We start from the raw sequence: 26,582 nt of genomic DNA on the forward strand, positions 1-26,582 counted from the left end.
AACCTATGACACACACACATATATATATATATATATATATATATATATATATATATATATATATATATATATATATATATATATATGTTTTCACAATTTCTGTTTGAAAATTGGCAATTTCACGTTTTTTGGCATGAGGAATCATAATTTTCACTCTAATTTAACATTGCTAATGGAGGGCGCTAGTTCCACTTGTTTGTGTTAATTAAATCAAAGTAGATTTTTTTGGGCTAAACTTACAACTAAAATAATAAAAAAATATTAGAAGGCGTTAAATTCTACAAAAAAAAGTTACTCTTCTTTGATTCGTGTAACTCAATCGGTTATCGAGTTATTTGCAGTGTGGTGTAATATATGGGTATTTAATAGGTCCTTTTGAACTGCCTTCAATTTAAATGGACCTCTTTGTTTAGATTTTCTTCAAGAACATTTACACGAATTACTAGAGGATATACCTCTCGCTTTAAGACAAAATATGTGGTTTTTGCACGACGGAACACCACCACATTATTATTTACAAGTTTGTCATTACTTAAACGAACAATTTCCGCATCGATAAATTGGTCGTGGAAGTGAGTTTGCTTGGCCACCAAGAGGCCCTGATTTAAATCCTTTGGATTTTTCAATTTGGTCGCAAATGAAGGCATTAGTTTATCAAGAAAAAATTACTTCTCTTCCACAACTGCGATTAAAAATAATAGACAAGGATTATTTGATATTAAGAGATCTTTACGAAAGCGGATCATAAAGTGTATGGAAGTAAATGGTGTACATTTTGAGCACTTGCTTTGAAGTTTTTTATTTTTGTTTACAAATTTGTTAATGTTACATATTTAAGGAATAATAAAAATTTTTTATAAAAAATTAAAATTTTATTGAACTTTTTAGAAGCAAATAACTCGAAAATCGATTGAGTTACACGAATCAAAGAAGAGTAACTTTTTTTGTAGAATTTAACGCTTTTTAATATTTTTTTAATATTTTAGTTGTAAGTTTAGCCCATAAAAAGTTTACTTTGATTTAATTAACATAAACAAGTGTAACTAGCGCCCTCCATTAGCAATGTTAAATTAGAGTGCAAATTATGATTCCTCATGCCAAAATCGTGAAATTGCCAATTTTCAAAGAGAAATTGTGAAAACATAAAAAATTATTACGAAAATCAAAATTTAAATTCAAACTTTGAACTCGTATCTCGAAAACTAGCAATATTTGCATAAGGCATGTTGAGCACAATCATCATATTTTGAGGTCTAGATTCTACAGTTCAGAGATTGGACATTCTTAATGAATTATCCTGTATTTAAGAGCTGTGATCCAACATCAATCAACGTCAATCGTCATCAGAAATTGTGAATCAACATTAAGTGATGAGGAAGCTCAATCCTCCTTCTCATTATAGTGAAATTATAATAAATCTTCATATAATATGAGTGAAATTGGCAGTGGGAGAGTTGGTTAAGGCTAGGTTTAATTAGATTGACTTATTTATAAATTTCGGATTAATCAGATAGAAACCTCAATGTATCATAATCTAACGACTACTTAAATTTTCAAAATATAATAATTATCTTATAATTGCACTATAGTATCCTTGTGATATTACAATGATACTAAAACGAAGCTGTTTGAATATAAACTTATGTCAAGTGGTTTCTTGAACTAAATTGTTTCCAGAATGATTAACTTGTCTCATAATTTAGCTGTGCATTATATCAGCTGCATTAATTAAATTTTAGATTACCATCAGTCTCTCTAAAGTTTTTGTTATCATTACGCGCATCAAGCAGTTTATTTGTTAGTGTAAGTTTAGAGTTTAGTGTTAGTAGCAGATAGGTAGTGTGTATAGAACGAATAAAATGATGCAAAATTCATAAAAACGATTCTTTATTCAAAAACAGCACAAATTGTTATTCTAAAAAGTATAAAAAACAATAAAAAAATACGTTCAACGTTCACTACTTAATTTTGGGGTATGGTTGCACGCAAGGGTTCTAAAGGCCAGTCTCGTCTGGGGTTTTGACAAAGTAGTTGTCTGGATACTAAAAGTTCATGGATGAAGTAAGCGGATCTTTTCGGTACTCGTAATAAATCAGGATCGTTGTAATCGATGTAATAGAGACCATAGCGAACACTGCAAAAAAAGAAATGCGTCTTTTATTTAATAAGAACCATTTCTAAAAAATCTCCTATTGTATGTGATTCGGTTTTAAGCGTTTCGAATTATCATAATTGAATATATGTTTTTTCAGTCTCTTATGTTTGGATAATGCAGTTTAATAATTTTTCTTTAAATACTAAAATGTCTGTGTTATATAAACAACGTTACAATTAATACAAAAAATTTTATAAACTGCTAATCATTACTAAGAATCTCTATACATTGGTACTCGTGTGATATTACGTCAACACTACATAAGTTTATAATAATCAGAATAAAATGTTTTTGTGCAATATTCAATATCGTCAAGAATTGATAAATTATGATTATCCTCGCAGATTAACTTTTGAATGCACTCAACAAAAAATCCGTATTAAAATATTTTTTGATTTTTCTCATTTTGGTGATATCTAAGCATAATTTATATGATTTTTTCACATGCTATACGTACATTGTAAAATATCAAATTGAAAATAGTTTGTCTATGAATGTTTGAGATGATTTCGGTGGAGACTACGTAATTGTGACACATTGTTGTGGATGTTGTGTATGTTGATTTTCACAAAAATTATTTCCTTATTGTTTCAAAATTTTACACTTAATATTCGGTAAAATATTTTATTTACACTACATGTGTAAATAATTGTAATGTGAAATAATTATATAAATATTTCCTACTAAACCATTTTTCAATCCAGCAATGTGACTGGACTATTATTTCAGTTGCTTCGATCTATCCTTGGTAGAGCCTCTATTTTGGGTATTTTCAAGATCATTGATTATTATAATTTATTATTATCATTTTAATGTGGAAAAAAATAATCTAGAATGACCTTCATGCGAGCTCATATATTTCGTAATCCACAAGTAAATCTATTTTATTGGTAGTGGAAATTTTTCTATAAAGTTAATTAAAGTACAGTTAAGAGTACAAAGCATTCATCCTTTTGGCAGAGCTGCACTTTGTTACACCAAGCTTTGGCGGAGTTTTTTTGTAAATGTCATTTTAGACTGAGTAATATTAAGTAACTACCAAATAATATTTACGTACCTATAACCAAATATCCATTCAAGACTATCCATAAAACTCCAAAACATTACTCCTGATATTTTAATTCCGTCATGCATTGCTTCAAGAATATGGCATAAATAATCCTAAAATAGAACCAACAAGTTATTAGAAATTTGGATAATATATAAAAAGAGCGTTAGCTAGTCTCAAAAACTTTTAATCAGGTTTTTGATCTTATGTTAATGGAACTAACCAAGCCACTATCATAAACCGTTTTTATACATTGACCCAAGATATAAGTTTTTGTACGTATGTTAAAATATAAAATTCAGTTATTTCATAAAATGACCAGGCAATTTATTCAGTGTATATTAAAAAAATTATATTCATAATGGACCTAATTAATTGGTGAATAAATAAAAAGTAATTGGATTAGAGAAAATAAAGGAATGGTATATCAAATCGACTATTTCTTTTTCAGTTGAGTTAGGTTAGATTAGGTTATCATTTAAAAATTTTAAACATATTTAAACAATTGAATATTACCCAAAATCAAAATGGAGAAAGGGACTCATCAATTATTGTAGCTGAAAACTAAAAATTTGGGAATATTTATCGAAAAAAGAATTTTGGGTGCTATTTAAACATTAGTTTAGAGATGGAATAATAAATAATAACTTTTTAACTGAGGGTTAATGAAATTCATACTCTGTAGCGATTGCTGAATGAATGTACGTGAGATAGCTAATAAGAAAATATTCCAACTGAACGTGTATACAATCTCTCACATGAATTTTACATGAAAAAGCTATCTGCAAGATGAATATGGCGATTATTTTCTGCTGAAAAATAATATAACTGAATATAATTCGCTTGCATTAATAATTGAAACGGAAGTTGCTAGGTGTGTACAATTTGGAACAGATTATGTTAAAATGATCGAAGAGAGTTTACTAATTCCTTTCAATAAAAATACATCACAATCTATTCAGAAGATCAGTTGAATACGGACGGAAATTAAACAATTTCTTATTCCTTAGATTATTTTTAAATGAACAATTAACGCAGTTTAGATTGGTGGCAATTTCTTTATCGTTTTTGTGTGGAATAACCGATACATTATGAGTAAAAGTTAGAAATATATTCACAAGACATAAAATCGTAAATTGAAAGTGTATGTTTAATAGGAAAATAAAAAATTGACAAAATAAAACCAAATTGAGATGATTTAGTTATGAAAACTTTGCACATAGATGAAGTTAACTGATAACAACTGTTCTTATCAGAACGAAGCGTTGACCGAAAAATAAGCGGTGTTGTCTGATCTCCAATTTAGTACAAACATAGAAGAAATGTGAACTTGTTGTTAGTGAGTTCCACTCCGAGAGATTGAATTGGTTGTCTCATTTACCGCAAACAAGTAAACAATATTTAAAATTCTGGGCAGCTTCGGAAGATGCAATTTTTGGTAAAAGTAAAAAACTGTCAAGAAGTCAGGAAATGAGGAGAAAAGTATTTGGAATGCTACAAAACTTATCAATAACAGAAAAAGAATTGACAGAAGAACAAAAAAATTAGGCAAAGAAATAAGTGAACTTAGAGAAAAAAATGAACAGATGAAACAAGAAAAAGTGGCATTAAAACATAGGCACGAACCACAGAATAGCAAAAATAGTACTGAATGTAAAAGGAGAAGAAAGAAGGAAAGATATGAGGGAATTCCTATACATAAGTTGAGAACAAAAGAAAATAGAAGGAAATATCTTGAAATAGAACAAGAGTTATTCAAAGAAATAACGCATGAAGAAGCAGAGAAAATTTGCGGGAGGAAGATAAAAAGGAAGGACCACAAGACCCAATGATGGACAGAAGAAACAAGCAAAACCTTTGAGCAGAAAAAGACAACAAGAAAGAATAATATTAATAATAAAAGCGAGGAAAATAAAGACAAAACCATAAGGAACAAAGTCAAAAAAGAAATTAAAGAAAAAGAATAGATGGAAAAAATTTGGAGAAGCAACAAATTAGCAAATAACTATAAATATAATAACAGAAGCTTATGGGAGTAAATCAAAAAAAAAGGGAAGATATGAAAGTGAAGATGTAAGACATATTAGAGACATAGAAAGAATTCAGCCGCAGAGGTAGAAACTTAACAAAAGAAGAATTCGAGAATCAAGAGAAATTATATGAGGACAGAAGGACAAGAGAGTAAATCACGGAAGAGGAAGCAGGAAAAGCGATAAGGATAATGGAAATATGAAAAAGACAATAGAAAACCTGAGAATAGAAGTAATCATCAAAATGATGCTAGTTAATTAAGGAAGAGAATGAGAAACATTTAATAATGAATGGCAAAGAATAGATGGAGTGATCTCAAATAATCTAAAAGTCATTTTCACAAAAGACAGGAAAATAGAAATAGAGATAGCGCACAGGGAGAGAAGCGAACAAAGAGAGAAAAGAAAATCAAATATACTATGATCTTAATAAGACAATTTCGAGTAAACTTTAGAAAAAAAAATGAGATTTTTGATATAGTTTAGTTATGTAAAGTACAATAGAAAGACACATCACGTGCAACGTGCCTCGATCGTATATCATAAATCACTAATGATAAGTTAATAAGAAAAATGTTATTGTTTGTTCACAACTTACCGCGTAATAGTCTTCTCTGACGACATCATTTAAATCAGTAATACTGTCAGATACTCCCAATTCAGTTATTAAAAATTCCTTTGGTGAATATTCTTCATTCATCCACATTAACATATTATATACGCCAATTGGCATAATCTACAATAAAAAAATATATGAAATGTATCAGAATAAATAGACCGAAAATTTAATAAATATATATAGTTTAATTGATAATTATTTACATTATTATTAATACAAACTCCAAATCAATAATTGAAGAGAAGAAATGGAAAAATATCGCAAATTGAAAAGAGTGATGGATGAGTCTGGCAATTTTCTATGAATATAGCCAAATCTGGTTCAATACTGGTAAGTCACGGCTTCCAATATTTTTCTTTGTTAGGTTAAAATATTTGTAATCAAGATATTTTTCAATATTCACACAGCTCGATATTGTGTATGAAAGTTTTACTGTAATCAAAATTTCTGATAGTTTTGGTTGAACTTATTCACTCTCCTAATCCATGGAGATCAACTTACATTATCAGGTTACCACATTAGTTCCTTCTAAGTGAAATTCTCGTATAATGCATACAAGTTAATGATATACATTCTTTTGTGCTCAAATTTTGTTTTTATATTATAGAAATAAGTATGCCCATAAAATCTTGCAAAATTAGTACAAAGACTTTTGCTAAGTCAGCGAACTTCACTATGTATAAGTAACCAAGGGCAAAAACTTGTGTAGATCAATAAGAGTTAATTTTTAGACCTGTTCGATAGAAAAAGGAATTGTTTCCTTGATAAACCGATCTCAATTCTTGATGTAGATTCTTCCATTATCCCGACACAGAATGTTTTAAATCAATTTTGTGAACTTATTATAGTGGTAGTAAGGTGAATCTAATTTTTACATTTTAATTTCCAGGAGAAAAATGCTACTTACAATTACTCACAATTACATAAAGAAATGAGAAAAATCTAATTAAAGTAGCTGGTTGAAGGAGAACGTGGAAAATAAAAGTGATTGGTGATGTCCGAAAAGTATTGAAAATATATCTATAGAATTATATATAGCTAAGCCCACATGTAGGCATTTGAGTCCTATGGTTTTTCTTTTTACGTTTCCCCAATAAATTTCACTATCCTTCAAAGGATTCGTTTCTCTATCATCTCTCTCATTATCTAGTTTTGATAGACCTCTTTCTTTAGATTTCCTCTTTCATAATGTTAAGCTTGTATCATTATTCTTTAGCATGATGTATTGTTACACAACTCACATCATGTCATCTCCATATATTCCCACAATTAGTCCTTGTAACAGTTTTAATAATTTCCCTCTTTTTCGGTTTTTTTCCTGTTTCCCATTTCCATTTTCATCCCAGATATAAGCGAGTTCACTTCCTTTGTAATTGATCATCCGAGGATTTACTTACTTGACGTTTATGTTTTTGTCTGTTTGTCAAGTGTATATATCTATAAATAACCGTTTTTTTTCCACTACTCGAGAAATTTTGACTCAATATTTTATGACCTTTATAGTACTTACGAAATCGGCAAAAGTCGATAAAATGAGCGGAGAAAAACCGCTAATTTATCAATTTTCTGGTACAAAAATTATAAATTGAATATAGTGGTAATTTATTTGCACCTATTTTACTAAGTTTGACGTTACCACTTACCGTCTTAATATATCTATAGAAGATTTCGAAAACTTTGACTAATACTTTAAATGACTTACTGTATCAAATGACACATTTGTTCTAAGATCGGAAACATAAAGATTTGGATCAAGGTGATGAAGTTCTTCTATATTGCTAACGATTGTTGTATAGTAATGATTTACTCCTAAAAAGTCGGTAGTCCCCCTCGTATACTCTATTTCTTCTGGTGTGAACTCTGGTAGCCTAGATTTTGATAAACCAGCAGCTTTACTCCTTTTCATTATTCTCCTTTTGACTACTTCGGGCCAGTCTCCATTGAAAATAGGATTATAATACAGTCCGCACTAGAAAATTGAAACAAAAAATCATATTTTACAATTCAGCTTAGAAAATACACATTACAAACATTTAAAGGAGATAAGAATCAATGGTTTGTATTTACAAATTGTTTGGTCCCTATTTATCCAATATACAACCATCACTCTTATTGGATGCTTAGAACTTCTTTCGTCATTAGAATTTATTTGTGTTTAATTCGGCCCAAAAATGAAATTGAAAAATGGTGAGATCTTAGGATTCTTTTGATATACAGATAGGCTCTTGTCTATCTCTTCTCTAACACTAATTCGATCGTCATCTAGTATCATTTGAACACTTGGCGTTAACCAGCGAATACTGTCACGTTTCAATTTAGCTGCCAATTTAACGGTCGTACGAGATGGTGCAATCTTCATACAGTGTCCAACTCCTATTTTATGTGCGTAGGCGTATTGCTATTCAAGTCGAGATCAGTAGCTTTTCAGATAACCCTCGTAGATTGTGAAGTTAATTCCAAGGACATTTTCAAATTAAATGTTATGTTCTAGGGCAATATTGAATAAGTAGATAGACCATTGAATAATGTGTATTTCATTATTAAAATATAGTTATATGATAATTGAAAGCAGTCTACAGGGTTTTTCAGTAAAGAAAGTTCTTGGTACAGTTTGGTCATTACTTAATAATACCTACGAAAAAATTAACTATAGCCAAATATTGAAGATTGCATAGTTAGGTTTCAACAGCGTTCACTTTAGAAAATACCTGAACATATGAACTATAACGTCTACGGTACACGGTAACTTTAATTCCCGCTTTCAGTCTGAAAGTTAACACTTCAGCTTGGCAAATCCCAATCTTTTATCGAGCTCATTAAGCTCCAATTGGTTAATCAAATGTTTTGCTTGAGGACTGATAGGAGCTGAATCAATTTATTGGTTATCACACCTACTCGAACTTTCTTCAGCACTATAAACTGAAGAAGCCACAGGAACTTCTTGTTTTTGTTACAGAAGACACGTACGCATATTTCCTCCAAAAATCTTGATCTTGATATTGGTGAAGCAAACATAACAGTCGCTTATGTGATTGGTACAATCTCGCCATATTACTGATTTACCAAAAGGCATTGCTGGATATATTCATTAAACCAACTGCTGAAATTTTTGTGACATGATATAATATAGAAGATGTGTGGTACCTAATATTTATCCTGGTCACTAATATACAGGCTAAAATATGCACAGAAGCACATCTATGTTGGAGGTATAATAGCCTTTGTTGACTTTTAAATGTATATTTACCGCAAATATTACGAAATAAATTGGGAGAATTGACACATGTGTGTGACATTTTACATTATTCAGTTATCAACTAACTTCTAAAGCTGACTTTGCGAAAATAATTGATGATAACTAGAAGCTACTTACAGCATTTTTCGGAGAAATGCTTTGTAAAAAAAATATTTAATCTATTTTAAACGTGAATGAAAAAAACTGATATTTTTCTGTTAACTTTTAAGACGCTACCAATAAAATGCACAACAGATTTGGTTCGAGCAACTTTGAGTGTTTTCTAATAATATTAAGGCATTCTTTTTGTATGATTATTTAATAAACGAAGTGAACATTGGAAACCGACATTATTTATGAAATAAAAACATTGTAGCAAACGAAAACTCAATACAAATCAAACAAAATCCGCTTTACCCACGAAAAATTAGTAACAATCATATAAAATAAATAGCAAGCTATTTTTGCTAATTTTTGCACAAGTCTTGTATTCAAAAATCATATGAAAAGAAATTTGCTGAAAAATCTAATTCAACATATTGCAACAAGATTTCTTTCTATTCCACCAACTGCTCCCAAAAGACGTCTTCTTTGAGCATAGATGAACTTAGAGGAGTTATTATAATCTGAGAAGAGAAACTCCTAATAGCTCTTGTCGGTTCTGCTAATAACCAAAAGAAACCATTGAACACCTCTGTCACAACAAAGACTACGGTACTTACATTGAGGCTTTTTGAAGCTAGAAGAGATACGCTACATAGTCTCTAGACAGGTAACTTACTCTGTAAAGTCGTTACTTCCTGAGCGTTAAACAATCTGAGGTATCAAATAGATCAATAAAACTCAGTGTTATCGAGGTAGTTTCACGGCTCAGGATATCTAATCTAATCCAAATTTCTCACAGGGTATGTCGCAGATAGTGAATTCCTTTGGCAAAAATAATTGTATTCAATTGTTAAGAACCTCGTATATCTTTGGTGCGCTTACTATAACAGCAATGAATTAGATTTTTCAGGACATTCTGCAAAAGGTTGTTTTGTTATCGGACCAGTTTGAGGCCGGTGCTCCGAAAAGGTTTTCTAATATGATTCAAGAAAAAATAGTTTTAGATTACCATTTTGTACTTGGCAGTGTATTATATAATTGTGTGTATACGCATCAACTACTTTTGATAAAGATATATTTTCGTATGTTTATTTAAAAATGAAATTTCTTTTTTTTCGGTCTCTTCTGTTTCAAAATTAGTTTTTATTAGTTTTTTTTTATAATTTTTGAAAGAGATAAAATTGACGTTTAGACTTTTCTTTAAGTCTTCAATATCAAAATATGATATTGACACTGACAATTTGCGTATTTATATTGATCTATAGATCACCTTCATTATGAATATCAAAATAAGAATAAAATCAAACTAGAACTTTCTTATAATAGGAAAAAAATAATTTTTCTTTGGTCCATACATCTCAAATATATGGCAGTAATCAATTAAATTATTTGTAGTTTTATTAGAATTTAGAAAATAGAAGTATAAATTTTACTTAAATTATTTAGATCTTTTTTATCATTTTTAACTTTTTCGTTCTTATGAATTTGAACCATTTCTAAAAATTCTCTTTTTCGTGTATTAGATCTCGTTTCAAGAATTTTTTTGAAATTATGTTTTTTTCATATCCCATGGTTGGTTAATGCAGTTCTATTTTTTTTATCCTATTGATGACCTCTTAGTCTATTTTCTGAATACTGAGTTGTCTGCCCTATGTAGATAGTATCACAATTAGTACAAGGCACTTGATTTATAATATTACTTCTTCTGTTTTTTGATATTTTAAATTTTAATATTTGGATAATGTATTATGTCCTCTATGACTTATCATATTTATTGAAATTTTCCTGAATATCGATAAACTTTCTTACCCTCTGAATTTATGGTAGACTATGAGTAAATAGAAAAATACTATTAGAATCACATAAACTTTGAAACTATTTTTATTATAATTAAGGATGACTATCCATGTATTTATTCGTGAGGGTTGCTTAAAATATATTTACCTCAAACTGTCTTTGTCTTTCGGCTGCTTGTAGATCTTGTACAGAATCTGTGGCAGGTATGATCCATTGACAATCTCCTGATATCGACATTTTAGCTGAAATAAATATAAACATAGAATTATGCTGGAACATAGCAGTAGTAACAATTTGAAATAGTAATTTTCTTTAAGAAGCTCTCAAGAATATCTTGATAATATTTAAATAGAAACTACGTTATTAATTGCATCTGTTGTTATTTGCTAAATAATTATTTGAAGGGACTTGTGAAAATACATAACATGCCCATAAGTATATGTAACAGAGTATTGTTTGAGGCAGTATTGAAGACTGGAAGAATTTAAATATTAGACATAATACTCAAGGACGAAATCCCAAGAAGGATAACGGAACAATCTTAGTCTCGGAAGGATGCCTAAGATTGTTACTCCAATTTCTAGGAATGATATAACAATTGTTATGAAAAACATAGTATTAGCCTTAAGCTTATCACCTTACCATATATCACCTTGATAACCTCTATCGAGCGAAAATACACGATTCAACCAAATTCAATCCCTTGGGTTGAAAATGTTGTTCACACATACAACGTTCAAAAACTCATCCGCCTGCTTAGACCAGATTAACTTAGGAACATAAATATCATCTGTGGATCAGTCGCTTTTGGGTGATCTTTTTCCTTTGGTTAACTCACAAGAATACTTTTACTTTTCAATGTTATGTCTTCTTCGGTTACACTGTTAGTGTTCAAATCTTCCATTAGCGATTTAATAGCAATTCCGCGACCATCTCTTATTATATAACCCTTCGTTTTATAGGTCTATATACAGGCATTCTTTTCAAAATTTTCCAAAAACCGATGTTATATGTTTACGGATCAATTTGGTTGCTTCAATCTCTTAAAGGCTTAATTACAGAGTAATGTTATTAGGACGTGAATTGGTGGAGCTTGGTGCAGTGATTTTGTATCCAACTTCCCTCCTAAGCATTTGATATTCACTGAAGTATACTTATAGAAATTTTATAGAGATAAAAAAGGTATCAGTGAATATTCTGGGCGAACAGAAACAAAAAAGATAATGATAAACACACACAAGCCCAGTAAATATGTACAACTCCAACCTAATCTAAATAGCCAAGAAAACATTCCGATTCCAGCGTGAGATCATGCGCGAGGCATGTAAAATTTGAGCCGACAATTCAGCATAACGGTGAATTTGTATCGTAGTCGTTATAAAAAAAAAGAAAATATAAAGCAAGAAGTTGGTTTCTCCAATCCTGCTCGATAGCTGTATTTTGGAATAGAACTTTGCTATCATAATTTCACAATCTTAGACTTGTTTGTTTGTGTATGAGAGTGAGAATAAACTTTTCTTCACTTCACAAATAAATTGAAGGATTGCTAGAAATCTCCTCTATAGAAATTAGTTTACCAAAAAATAATAACATTTCTGTCTTCAATCCCTGTAAAATCTCATAGAACTAAGTAGACAACGACATTATCTTAGTTATTAAGGAAGATGTCTTTTTTAGGTTGATATCTTCAATAATATATTATTATTATTATTATTATTATTAATATATTATATATATAATTTTGTTCAGATTTACCTGTGTAATGAGGGAATTCTGCTTTGTACATGTGATAAACTGTGGCGTGAACCAAGGCACTAACATAAGCGCACTGATACTCCAATTCTCCGTTACCCTTTATTGTGGGAGCAAGAATTCCAAGGCCGTATCCCAATCGACATATTTGCTTCGGTTCATTGATTGTCAACCAATATCCAACATCTGGAAGATGTTTGATAACAATTCTAGCGTAATTTGTAAAATGAAATGCTAATTCGGGGTTCGTCCAATGAATACCATCTTCATAAAGACGTTGTGGCAGATCCCAGTGATATAAAGTTACTACCGGTATCATGTCGTGTTTCAATATTTCATGAACTACTTGTTTATAATGTAAAATTCCCTTTTCGTTGACAACATTGTCGTATCCAGTTGGTAAAATTCTAAAAAATAGTATAAAAACAAGTGAAAATTATATATTTATAATAATTTAAAATGAAAAATTTTTGGGCTGAATGAAAAAGATCTTTCTTATCAACATGCTGGCTCATTTTCCTTTAGAAGCCCTACTACTTTGGATTTCTCATAAGATCACACATAGACAAAATCACGAGTATGTTTAGCAATTCGAATATTTTGTGATAGATGTTTCAAGAAAAACGCATTTTTTATAAAAGATGGTTATTGAGTCAGCTGTAAATATTATTCCAAAAGGATGGGAAGGTCAGAATAATTCTTACATGGTTAATGCATTGATCTGTGCCTTTCTTTCTAGCGTATTGTCGTAATTAGAACGATTTCATAACCATTCCTATATTCCAGCTGATTTTTGATTTTTGATATTTTTGATCGAGTTAGCTAACCTTATATAGCCATTGCTTTCTATAAATACTATGGAATGGCTCATTTTACCCCACTTAAAACTATCATAGACCGATGTCCTATGTAAAGGTAATTAGGTACCTTAGCTTGAACCTTTAAACGTTATTATGCAAATTGTAAGGCTTGCCCATATGCTTGAAACTTGCACGTGTGAGTAACGACTACGTGGTCTCTAGTTGCACCCTCCTCCATGTACCACAGACACTGCGGATAATCCTATAGCATTGAGATAGTGTTTTAAATCACCTTTTTCGGTTTAAAGACGCTCGTAATTTGGATTTGCTTGAACGAAGCAGCTGATAAATGAGACTCTTAGATGATCCATATAAATGTGCCTCAGCTTCTCTTATGCAAGCATCTTCGTATAAGCTGTTTTGCCACGCTTTTAGCTACATCAGTAATAGACAACTGGTGAGCACAAATAAGCATTTTCTTGAGTTTTGTGGTTTATTGAGCTACAAAAATGATATTTTTATCGTGATAAAAATTTTGTGGTATCCCACAACTTAAACTGACAATGTTACGTTGGAAACAGCTTCTAAAATATAGGAATGCTTCTTGGGATTAGAGTAGTTTCATATACTATGTAATTTAACCCAATAAACAATTTGATCCATATGTATGGAACCCAATTTTAGCTTTATAATGTACTATGTTAAAAATCCTGAAACAGCTCGATTTTTACTCTTAAATTGACAATTTACAGTATGAAAATATTATCCCCCTCCAACAACCCCTCTGAATTATAAGCACCCCCTCGAAAATTTTAAATAGTAAAGAGGGTCGTGAGGAAAAGGATTTTAGTCCTTTGTTCAACAATTTGAAGTTTTTTGAATTTGGTGTAATCCTAACTAATCAAAATTACGCAGAATGAAGATAATAATGTCATATGATATTATATTTTTCAATTTATATCACAATCAAATTAAATTTACCATCTACAAAATAATCCCTGAGGTCATAAAAAATGTTGTACGAGAATTCAAAAATCGCCTCGGTATTATCAAGAAGTGAATGGTGGTCATTTTGAACACTAAATTTAATTGTAAAGTACATTGAAAATACATTTTATATATTATGCGACATTATTATTTTCATTCTACGTAAAGTTTTGTGATATAGAAATTAACAATATCTTACATCTTATAAATTGATTTTCTTACTTCCAATTGCACTTTATATTACTGAACAAAGGACTAAAATCCTTTCCAACAAGATGCCACATAACCCTCTACCTTATTTAAAATTTTCGAGGGGGTGCTGGAGGGGCATAATATCTTCACAATATAAATTCTCACTTTAAAAATGAAATGAAAATATTTTCACAATATAAATTCTCACTTTAAAAATGAAAATCGACATGTTTCAGGTTTTTTTCACATATGTCAATGAAATATGTAATACAAACAAAATTAGCGGATGATTGGTTCTAGCTATTCATAGAATAATAACCGAAATATACACAGAAATGATAAATTTTCAATAAATATAAGCAGTAAAACCATGAGGCAACTATTCATTAATAATTTTGACAAAATATAAGAACGAGCAACTAATATGTTTGACAAAAATAATGTATGAATGAAATCATTCGAATTTTCGTGTTAAAAAGATAAATGAGCTCATTCTCTATAACTATTAGCTTTTACCTGGTCCAGGAAATGGAGAACCGGTACATTTTCAAACCCAGTTTTGCTGCACGTTGAATATCTTCTTTATATCTGTGGTATGAGTCACATGCAATATCTCCACTTAGACCGTTTGGTATAAGTGAGGCATTGGAATGAGCATGATGGTCCCAAATACTTTCACCTTTTCCGTCTTCATTCCATGCACCTTCAGTTTGATAAGCGGATGTTGAGGCACCAAAAGGAAAATCTGTCGGGAATTTACCATCATTTTTCAATAATTTGGCTATAGCAAAGCTGGAAAGAAATAAAAACGAAATTTTTAAACTCAAAGAAATTTAAAACAAAATACTTGTAGCTCATAGTAGCTACGGTTTTTGACCTGTTTGAGCGAACTAGCGATTTCATTTATGATTGCTACAGCATTTTGGATACATACATGTGCGCAGTAATAGTAATCGGCCATATTCACCACGTACCATATATAGTATAGTATTATGAGTTTTTCATATCACTAATTTCATATTTTCCTCAAACTTTTTACCAAAAGTAACAATCATTTTTTTAACTTCATTTGAATAAACTTGTCCCAAATTTCAATTTCAATATATTGTACAAAATCTTGGAATAATATATAATAAAATCACATAGGCGAAATTACAATAGATAGATAGATAACTTTAAAGAAATCATATTTGCAGTGTATGGAGGGTAGACGTAAGGAGAACCATCTCGGTGTATCGAATAGTGTCTGTTGAAGAGAAGCAAATTGAGATGGAGCTATAGTAGAAAGTGGAGGAATAGAACGCCACAAACTATTAGAGTAGCATAGTAAATTAAATTCTTTTTCGAAAGTTATACTACCACTACACCAACTCACACATCACTGTTTGACGCGCGTTTCGATAACCAAGTTTTCGCCTTCTTACGGTCAATCTCACTCTCTGAAGGTGAACTTGGTTATCGAAACGCGCGTCAAACAGTGATGTGTGAGTTGGTGTAGTGGTAGTATAAACAGTGTGTTCAGTATGAATATCACCAACGGTTCAAGAAATTCAATCTTAGCATTAATATTGAGTTTTGTTTCAATTGAAAAACTGCAAAAGAGGTTTTCCAAATGTGTTTATGTATTTATGGTGTTATAGTAACTCTGAAAACTATTTACGAGTGATATGAGATTTAAAACTGGTAATACGACAATTGAAGTTGATAAAATCTCGAGATAACTTTCGATCAAAAACCAATAAAAATGTACAGAAGTTTTTCGCCCAAGCAGGTGATTAAATATTCGAGATGTTACCAAAAAAAACTTGAAAATGAACCAACGGCTTTTGTTTCGCGATATGTTGACTGCTAAAAATCTTCTCTAAGCACGTCCACCTTACTCGCTAGATATAACACTTCCACTCTACTCGTTGGAAACATTCTCAAAATGGTACATTTTAACATGTTATAGTAAGTAGGATGTATATCAATAATTCAGTTATTTATTAATTATTGAGTTATTGATATTTCTTCATAAGTAACAAGCACCGAATATAGTACATTTCCTTTTGAGAGTTGAAAGTTGATGATGATGATATGATGAGCTAAGTGGTTTGAGGTAGGACACAACACAGTATATTAAGAAAACTTTGATAGAATAGACTGCATAGTGAACAGCTGGATTTACTTACTGTCAGTTCAGATCTGATAAAAACAATGGGTTAAATGTTAAATGGATCAAAGAACAGAGATGGACATTATGAGAGAGAATTGTCACAATACGGGGTTCAAAAGATGAAGAACTCCCCAAAACAAATTTATTTCACATAATGGGATAAAATGGATGTAAAAGATGTTGACCAAATAATTTTATAAGGTCTCAATATCGAAGAGGTCGAGAAAATTTTGGTAATGCACTAGTTACAATAACAATATTAATAATAAATCCAAACTACAATAGAACAGATGCAAGCAGACACTAAAACAAGTCCGAATTCAGGAGAAGAAAGTTTCCAAATATATTAGACTAGTAGATATGCATTGTACAATTACATATTGATATACCACCACCATGGATGATTAAAACCCCAAGAAATGACACAGGTTTGAATATCTTTGCAAACACAGAAACGCCAGAATTCATAATATATCAAAACTTTCAATCGAAACTCCTGCTGCTATTATCACCTCTCATAAACCTCCCTTGAAATATAAATTACCTGCCGAGAGCTCTTTATAAATATAATCGATTACTTATTTTTTAGACTTTTTATATATGTTTATGTTCCTAAATCGTTTTGATTTTAGGTCTCTTGTGTTTTAAAATTGTAATAATAACAGATCCCCCAAATGCCCTTAATTTCTTAGAACATATTTACACAAACAACCCTTTTGAACTACGAATTGTGTCAACTGCAAAACAAGAACTTAGATGTTAATTATTGTTTGTCCATTCGCCAGGGAATACTAGGAAACATAAATTCTGATAAGCATGTAAAGGTATGCAGTGATGTACATGTAATATATAACAAATGAAGAAAAATGTTGAACAGTTACCACGAATATGCAGTAATCACTCAAGACAACTCATAATAACCAGGCTTTGATAAAAACTGCACTTGAACAGTCAACAACAAACATTCTGCTTATCATAAATGGCGCTTTAATCGTAGTACCGACAATCGTACTCACCTTGTACTCTAGAAAAATACTTGCAAGCAGAGCATAGATGCTAGCATGGATCGATATTATAAGAATGTGAAAAACAAAATTATCAATTGTCCACATTCCTCTGTTGACTGGAGAAGATGGGTCTATCGCAGTGACCGCAAAAGACAAAGCAGCCCTGTTGGGTCGCATGTTTACTTCAAATTTAAATCTGGATTCGCGGGGACAACGACCACCAAACCTGCCTGGAGCTGGTTCATCGATTGAAGAAATGTCTATCTTCCCTGAATATTGGAAACTTTCACAGGTTCAATCCATAAAAAAAAGGAAAAATACCGATCTCGAAAAAATTCTGGAGTGGGGTGAAAGCAATTGGATTGAGGTTAATGTAGGCTCTTGTTTTCACAAAGAAGGTTGGTACTGCGGCTCAGATTTTAGTCCTATCTGAATATAAGGTTGGCAGGAATATGTCATAGCATAGTCACGTGGCAGAATTAGCTATGACAGCTTCACAAAAACTTGAGGCGTTTTTTAAGACCAAAAAGCTATATACTTCTTAAAGAGAGCAATTTGAATTATATGTGATCCAGAGTTGACCAAAGACAGCTTAGAGCATAGAAGAAAGGTTACCGAACTGACTCTGTTTTACCAATACTACCACGGTAGATATTCTCCCGAGCTGTTCAACATCATTCAATACCATCTAAAGCAGTATTTGCAAAACCTACTTGACAAGCAGACGTAGCTCATGAACTTATTTTTTTTCCTAACACTACAACCTACAGATGCTCAAGATCAATATCTATACAACAGGCACTACTCGAGTGTAATAGGGTTTACCGTTTTGTGCTTGGTTTTTTACATAATAATAGGACTAAGAATAGATCACATACCAAAATTACTCATTACAACATTGTAATTTTCCAAATGACTTGGTAATGCTACTAGGAAAGAATTACAAGGTGTATAATATCTGTAAGAAATGATTAAATATTTCTTCACTTAATACGTCGTGATCAAATCATCAATATCATCGCTAATAACTAACATGGTTGATGCGAGAAATTTGAAAAAATACTAATAATACATCAAAAAGAAGGAAAGAGTGGAAACTACAGAAACAACAGGAAATATAGGCAGAAAAAATTAGTCAAAATAATGAATTTCCATTTACAACAGACTACTTTTTTTCTAGTCTAGCGAAAACCATAAAAATTTTTCGTCACACGGATTAAACTTTATTAATGTCAATTACAGTAATTTAAAATTATGATTAGATGCAGGCTCTTCCATAAGCAATATTGTCAAAAAATGTGTAGGTAATAAATTCTGAACGGAATTTCAGGGACAACAAAGTCAAACTGTATTGTAATTTTCGCCAATTTTACTGTTTCCAAATTTTTTACCAGGAAATTATTTTGTACTTGAAATTGCTGCCATGGGTATCAGTGTTTTGGCAAATTGTGAAGCTCGACGTTTTGCTAATGCTAGTGAAGCATTGAACCCGAGTGAGAAGAATTATACTACGATTATTGGTCGGCATACCATTTTACTCCTATATGTATGGGAGGAAATTTATTATCCATACTAACCATCGTCCATTGATTTATCAATTCAGAATAATAGGTTGACAATATTCAGTCTGATACTAGAAGAATATAATTATAATATGAGGTATATGGAATTTGAAGATAATGTTGTAGCAGACGTATGATCATGAAACAAGTAGATGTAGTAAATAAAAAAGGAGATTGTAAATTGTACCCTAGGATATGATGGCCCTAGCGGAAAATATGAAAAAAATTTGTTACCGACTAAATTACTCAAGCTCATTAAACTGTATATATCAGCTTTAGAATTTTATGTGAAATTAAAAAAACAAAAATTATACAGAAACGAAAATATCTAAAACTATTCTACTTATTAAAGAATTAAAATCTGTAAAATCTTGTACATTGTTTCTTGTACGAGTACGTTTGAACAGTGTCACTTTTACTGACGCTCTCAATGGAGCTAGAAATTTTTTCTCGTAACGTTACATCGGCATATTAGGAAATAAAATTTGTAAGCAGCATTTGTTATTCCCAATGCCATGAACTACAGCATCCTCTATGAATCATGTTCTATAAATAAGAGTGGTTTTTTGTAAGACCTGTGCGTATTTCACATATCTTCACAGGATATTATCTTTTGTTATAATTTTTATCAAGTACAATATTCATTACTATAACCCCGCTATCGGTCAAATACATAAGGAAAACCCCTTATCACACACAATAATTCCAAAATTTATTTATTTATATCAGCGGATATTGTGTTTTGATATAGGGAAATTTATTATTAAACCATTGAAAAATCAGGGAAAGGCTGTCAACGAGAATAATATGAGAAACCATAGTGATAGCCATATAGTCAGAATATGATAAGATGAAATGATTTGAAAAACATTTTCTTGTATTTTTCAAATACAAAACTTACTATTTCCTATATTAGGTGTGCACTGCATAATTTATTGAAATAAATTTGGATCCAGACGAGGACTTTCTTGGACATAAGGGCCCTTCTCAAAACGTACTCATGCTAAATAAGCTAAATTACTTTTAAAAATCTATAGTTAATCAATAAACTTGACACCATTTTGCCTCACACTCTAATAAAATATGAAATTCAGCAAATATCGAATACCAAAGTAGGTACTTATTCGAACAAAAAAAAAACATGAATAACAAAAAATCGTACAGATAAAAATATGAATGTTCGAAAAGCCATTATAAATAAAGTTAAAAAATATGCTATACTGAATACGGTATTTCATTTAATAAAATGTGCTTTCATATAGCACAGCATTCTGGAATACAATGTAAGATTGTGAATAATTGTAAAATATTAAGACTTATGATAGTTATAAAATCTCAACTTCTCAAATTGTTATCTCAGAGGACAAAAGTACTGGACTGTATCACATTAATCAAGTTATAAAGTTATAAAATCTCAAATTTTCAAATTGTTATCTCAGAGGACAAAAGTACTGGACTGTATCACATTAACCCTGTATATTATGTCTAAGTCAAAGTTCTATAAACAGTCTCTTCCCAAATGGACTATTTTATAGTACTTTTAACAATTACCTGAATAAAAATTGGTAATTGGAAAAATTGTTTGCAATGTTTTGGGTATCGTATAAGTTGTAACAGTTGAAAGGTACAGAGAAGGGATGGAATATAAAACAAAGAAAAATATTCCAAGTTTGGAGACCAGTCTTAATAAAATAATAAGAGCTGTTCAGTGCGAGAATGCAATGATAACAATAAAGAATTTGAGTTAAAATAGGTTCGAAAATAATGTCACCTAATAGGAAGCTATTGACAATACAATAATAAGACTTACGAAGGTGTATGTAGCTAAGACGATGAGAATACAAAAAAAGGAGGGAAAATTCTAGTACATGAGAGAAACGAAAGGTGACGATGTGAAAGAATAAAGGAGCAACGAATAAAATGCCTCCATGGTTAGACGAATAAAGAACGCAACATCATTTGATAACTGCTCCAGTGGCAACCAGAAGATAAAAGGAGGCAGGGAAGACTTGAATCAAAGTGGCTGGAAAAAGTACAGAAGGTTATAAGCAAGATACCTCTAGTTAAATAGGAACCAGGTTATCCCAATGACGTTTTGCGGGCAAAAATATTAAAATTAAGAAAATATTATGAACATAATATTGATTTTAGTTCGATATAATTTGTATCCATATTATATCTGGGAAGTATTTGACCGTGTCGATTATGAAAAAATGGGGAAAAAGACATTTATTTGGGATTAATTAAAAAAAACATTGAATAGTGTAATCAGGTAAAACAAAAAACAATTTTATTGCTTTCTAAGCGCAAAGAGAATGAATTTTCGAGATGGAACAGAATAAATTTTCAATTTAATAAAATATCAGGAACTAACAATATGAAATTAAAAATATTCTATAGATTCAAGAATAAAATATAGATGATACAAAACCAGTATACATATATTACAGGACAAAATTATAAAATTAAAATTATAAGCCCCAATGAACAAAATAAAAGATATCAGAATAATTCATTACAAATGAAGGAATTTGAGACTATTTCATGTATTTCAAAAAAGAACAAGTTATAAAGAATTTAAAAACAGTCAGTGGCTTTCTTAATGTATAGATTTGGAGAGTTTGGAGTTGGAAACTGAACGAAACGTGTGTATATGTCTTTTATCGCTGTCACTGATATATAATAATACTTAATAGACTTTAAATATCAGACAGATAAAGTCTGGTTTTTATGCATGCTACACAAGTTAAAGAATATAAGTTTGTGTAATGTGATAACACTATTAATTTGCGAGTTTTAATAGGGTGATATTCATAACTTATTCTTTTTACCGGCTGTTATCTCAATGGGTTTTTGTTTATTGAACTCATATGTATATGTACCACGATTCAATCAAGCTTGAATAATATTTATTCTGTTTTTTCTCTCTTCCTATTTGAGCAAAGTATCTACTTTTCAATACTAGGTCATGCATTAACATTTTATGTGTACCATCTAAACGTTTGTTCCCTAAAAAGCATCTGTTTCGTTTTCTTTACGACTTCTTCGGCTTTCAATAATGATGATTACAATAATGATATTACTAATATTATTTGTACGTGTGCTGGATACGGATCGTAAATAATTGCATGTCTGTTGCAAACAACTTATATACCAGTACATTTTGGTTCATACTGTGCCAACAAATCAAGAGCCGATACTTTTAGAAGTCATGAAGAACTTGAAGTCTTTTATCTATGTTCTAAAATAATATAAGAGTCGATTTGACAGAAGTGTAAGTTTACAGTGGAAGACAACACTTTCGCTATGGTAATTATATTGTAGTTTCCTCCATGTATCTGTTATCAATCGTAAATAAAGAGTGAAAAGAATTCCCGATAGTAACTGAAAATTGGTTTTCACGTGCAAAAACAAAAAACAATTGAAAAAGTGTAGATATGATTCTGACAGTGCTTCATTCCAAGGAATAATTTGTGAGTTGCTCTTAGATTGCAACACGGATGATACTGAACTTCCAGACTGTCACTTACTGGAACTACTCCAAAAATAATAAAATACGTGGCCTCGTACTTAGTGGTCGTCGAATGAAAGTACGTGTGATCTAAAGAGGTATATATTCCATTCGAACGGATATGCAATACTTTGCATGGAAAACTACTGCTTCTCAATAGCTCTTTTGCATTAAAAATACAAATAAATGATTGAGAATATTTGAATTTATGGAATCCAAATTAATTTTTTGATAGTTATCCATTATACCCCATAAACAAAACAAAGGACTCAATCTGAGGAGCATCCTCCAAATAAAGTAAAAACTGTTCAATCGTACGTTACGGTTACATTACGGTTATAGATACATTGTATTGGAATTCTAAAGGTGAAACATTTATTACTAATTTATAAAAAAGGGAAATCTACCTGGCTAATATTGAGCTGATAGCTAATTACAAGAAAACAAAGAAAACGGCTTCAGTTCTTGAAGGAAAAAAATCTTTGTTCAACACATGTTCTATCACCAATACCACCCCAAAAATCCTTTTAGTGATTTAGTGTGTGATAGAGTATCTGGCTTAAATTTAAAACCACTAAATGGGCTCCCGTTTTCGAAACTCTAGCCCTTTAATAATGTACTCAAATGTATCAAGAAACTGAATGACTACATTATTTTAGACTCCATAAATTATTTTTATGAAGATTCAACTTCATTTTCTAATGAGATATTTTTTATAGAAATAGACTACAACCAAGATCATTTATTGAATCTCATGTTGGATCTATCTCCATGAATATCATATTATTTAATAATTATAAGAAATATAAAAATGGAAAATAGCATTGGCAACTCGAGAAAAATTTCAATTATTAAATAGAGAACACAATCCAAAATATTAAAACTATATGAATACAAAAATATCTCAAAACTTGAAAATATGTGAGAAAATATTTTCCATAAACAGTATAGTGACTGAAATTTTAGATAATTTGTTTTTGAATCACTTTTGATATATTTGCGATAGATATCCAGATACTTTCAACAAACTTTGCAAATTTAGATTATAGACATAAGAATCGAAAATGTTTTCCAACTGATATTTGCTAAGAATGTCTTCGGATTTCAATTAATTTATTCATTATTTTCTCAACAGATGATAATAAATCCTACTTTTAGAAGTGTCCCGCAAATTTACTTCTTTTTTCTGAAATTTTGGTTTGACGAAAATTTAAAAAACGTGAATGTTTGTAGCATCTGGGTAAATTTATATAGAAAATTCTCTCCTCTGAGATTATTCGTTACGATTAACAAAAGTCGAGAATTCTACTTTTTTATAATTGTTTTCTTATGCCACACGACTGAGCTTTAAATTTCAGTTTATTGTGAATATCTTGGTTTCTATTGCAAAAGTGATTCTATAGAAACTTTCAGCTCTCATATTTTTTCTCATGATTTCTTTCGGCAATAAAAATAACTTGAACCAAACCGAGCAGAAGACATATTTTTTGTCTGTTAATAAAACCTCATATATCATTTATTTATGTTTCAGAGTCGTAATTCATAAGTAAAAACTCTCTGATTTTTGTACAAAGCTTTTTCCACTGTTCTTCCATTTTACAGGAAAGTGATAAATTTTTAATTTTAGGATATTATAATTTTAAAATTTTGACAAAATTGTGACTAGGATAATTTTTTTTTTACGATAAGTGAATTCCTTATACAAATATATATGTGGAAAATTTGTACAGTTTCCAAAACTATTTTTAGAAAGCTTCAGTTGATAAAATTCAATTTTTCGTTATTTGATGAAAGTTTAAAAAAAACTTATCGACATTGATAAAATTTGATCACTTTCAAATAAAATATCTTCAAAATAAAAATTTTCCAGTCCCTTTATTATAAAAGTGTTTGTTTGTAATTTTAATAATTATCTAGATAGAAATATATTTCAATTTTTTGGTGAACTTGTGCGTGAAAAAAACTTTTTCTTCAATAAGTCATTAAGCTATTTATTGGCATTAAAAACAGTTTGGAAAAAAGTTTAGATTTTGACTACATTTTTCAATAAAGAAATAGAAGCAATTTCTATTTATAACTGAAACGAAATGATAGCAGAAAAAGTAGTAAAGAAATTTTCGTTGCGAAAACGAAAAACTACCGGTGTCCGGACAAAATGCTGGATATCTATAAATATATTCCGTGTTGATGTGAAAAAATACGCACTAATTTTCTGAAGTTCAACATAATAGAAATAATGAAATTAACTTACTTATATGTTAAAAATAGAAATAAGGCCCACTGCGACAACATTTTAAAAATACTGATTAAAGTGGACCAGTTATCCACCACTCAGTATCTCACGACTAACGACTAATTTAATACTGGAAGAATTCAAGTTCGCTCTCATCAATTTATTGTTCATATAGTCCAGGAAACTTTAAATTATTATCAGAGTTATAATATGGTTATATTAATTTTAATTTTAATCGAATATCATAAGTGTACGCGAATGCTGAAATATCTTTTTGAAAATGGTGTAAAAATATAGTTTGAAAAACTTGTTTTTATGAAAAGATAACTCGATTTTTTTAATGTTGATATTTCCGTTAATAATGGAAATTATCTCTTTTTCGTATGAGCTTCATAATTTTATCAGAACAAATATAGTTTTATAGGCTCATTGAGACTGGACAACAAGTTGTTCTAATGTTAGACATTTAGAAACGACAATTTTTTATTTATTTTATTTTTTATCAATGATTATTATAATATATAATAGATAGACTGGTTTCGATATTTTTTCTAGTTTTTGTTTGTTTTCATCAATGAACTGATTTATTAGTCTACAAATATTTTAATTGTTTTGTATTCTTTTAGACATGTTTTTATGATAAAAGTGAAACATTGTAAACAACTATGATATTTACATATCGTTTCTTAAATAGACTGTATTTTCGAAAACGGGAATCCACTAATTGACTCTAAATTTCACCAGGTAGTCTATCACACACTAGATGATTGTACCTAAAAGGTCCAGTACCACTCCGGCCAACAACAACATTTCCTCTTAAACCCCCGGGAAGCTAATCTCCACACATTTATTACCCCTACTGCCTAAAATATATTTCCCATGCGCCCCAAAAATCCAAAATCCACCAAGAGGTTTTCCCGCTGGAATAACTTTTCCCGGAATAAGGTTCATTAGTGGGGAAAATTGGTATAAAATAGGTAGGTCGAATTAATAGGTTTTATTTTACCGTCAGTCTCTGATGACGATAACTTGTTTCCAGAAACGTACGTCAGACAGTGTTATTATGAGTGTTGGTGTAGTGGTTAGGTTAGGTTGCAAAAATTCCAACTTACTAAAGTAAATTTTTGAGATAGTGCAAATGAATATAACTAGACAATAATTATAGATTCTTATTTACAACATTTCTTAACAAATGTGGTAAATTATCAACCTATAAAGTAGAAAAATATTTTTCATCTCTATATTTTTAATGTTTATTAAAAAGATTTGTAGGAATATTAGTGGTTAAATTATTCTTCTATTGATGATTAATCGAAGAAAGGCTATTGACAACATTAAATTGTCGATAATTGGATATGATATCTACAACCTCACTTTATTTAAATTCTTTCCTA

The 26,582-nt window shown here is 30.3% G+C and overlaps 1 protein-coding gene across 1 annotated transcript; it reads right to left on the reverse strand.

The window, feature by feature from the left end:
* Nucleotides 1–166: 166 nt before the first annotated feature.
* Nucleotides 167–25,625, reverse strand: LOC130446056 (myrosinase 1-like). Its single transcript, XM_056782066.1, has 8 exons — nucleotides 25,207–25,625; nucleotides 15,237–15,512; nucleotides 12,745–13,148; nucleotides 11,137–11,231; nucleotides 7,555–7,821; nucleotides 5,832–5,969; nucleotides 3,213–3,316; nucleotides 167–2,134 (listed from the first exon to the last, which is right to left on the reverse strand). Exons 1-8 carry the CDS (start codon nucleotides 25,245–25,247, stop codon nucleotides 1,963–1,965), a joined length of 1,497 nt encoding a protein of 498 aa, XP_056638044.1. The 5' UTR covers nucleotides 25,248–25,625; the 3' UTR covers nucleotides 167–1,962.
* Between the last annotated feature and the right edge of the window lie 957 nt (nucleotides 25,626–26,582).

This window comes from Diorhabda sublineata, chromosome 6 (genome assembly GCF_026230105.1).
Source record: "Diorhabda sublineata isolate icDioSubl1.1 chromosome 6, icDioSubl1.1, whole genome shotgun sequence".
Lineage (NCBI taxonomy): Eukaryota > Metazoa > Arthropoda > Insecta > Coleoptera > Chrysomelidae > Diorhabda > Diorhabda sublineata.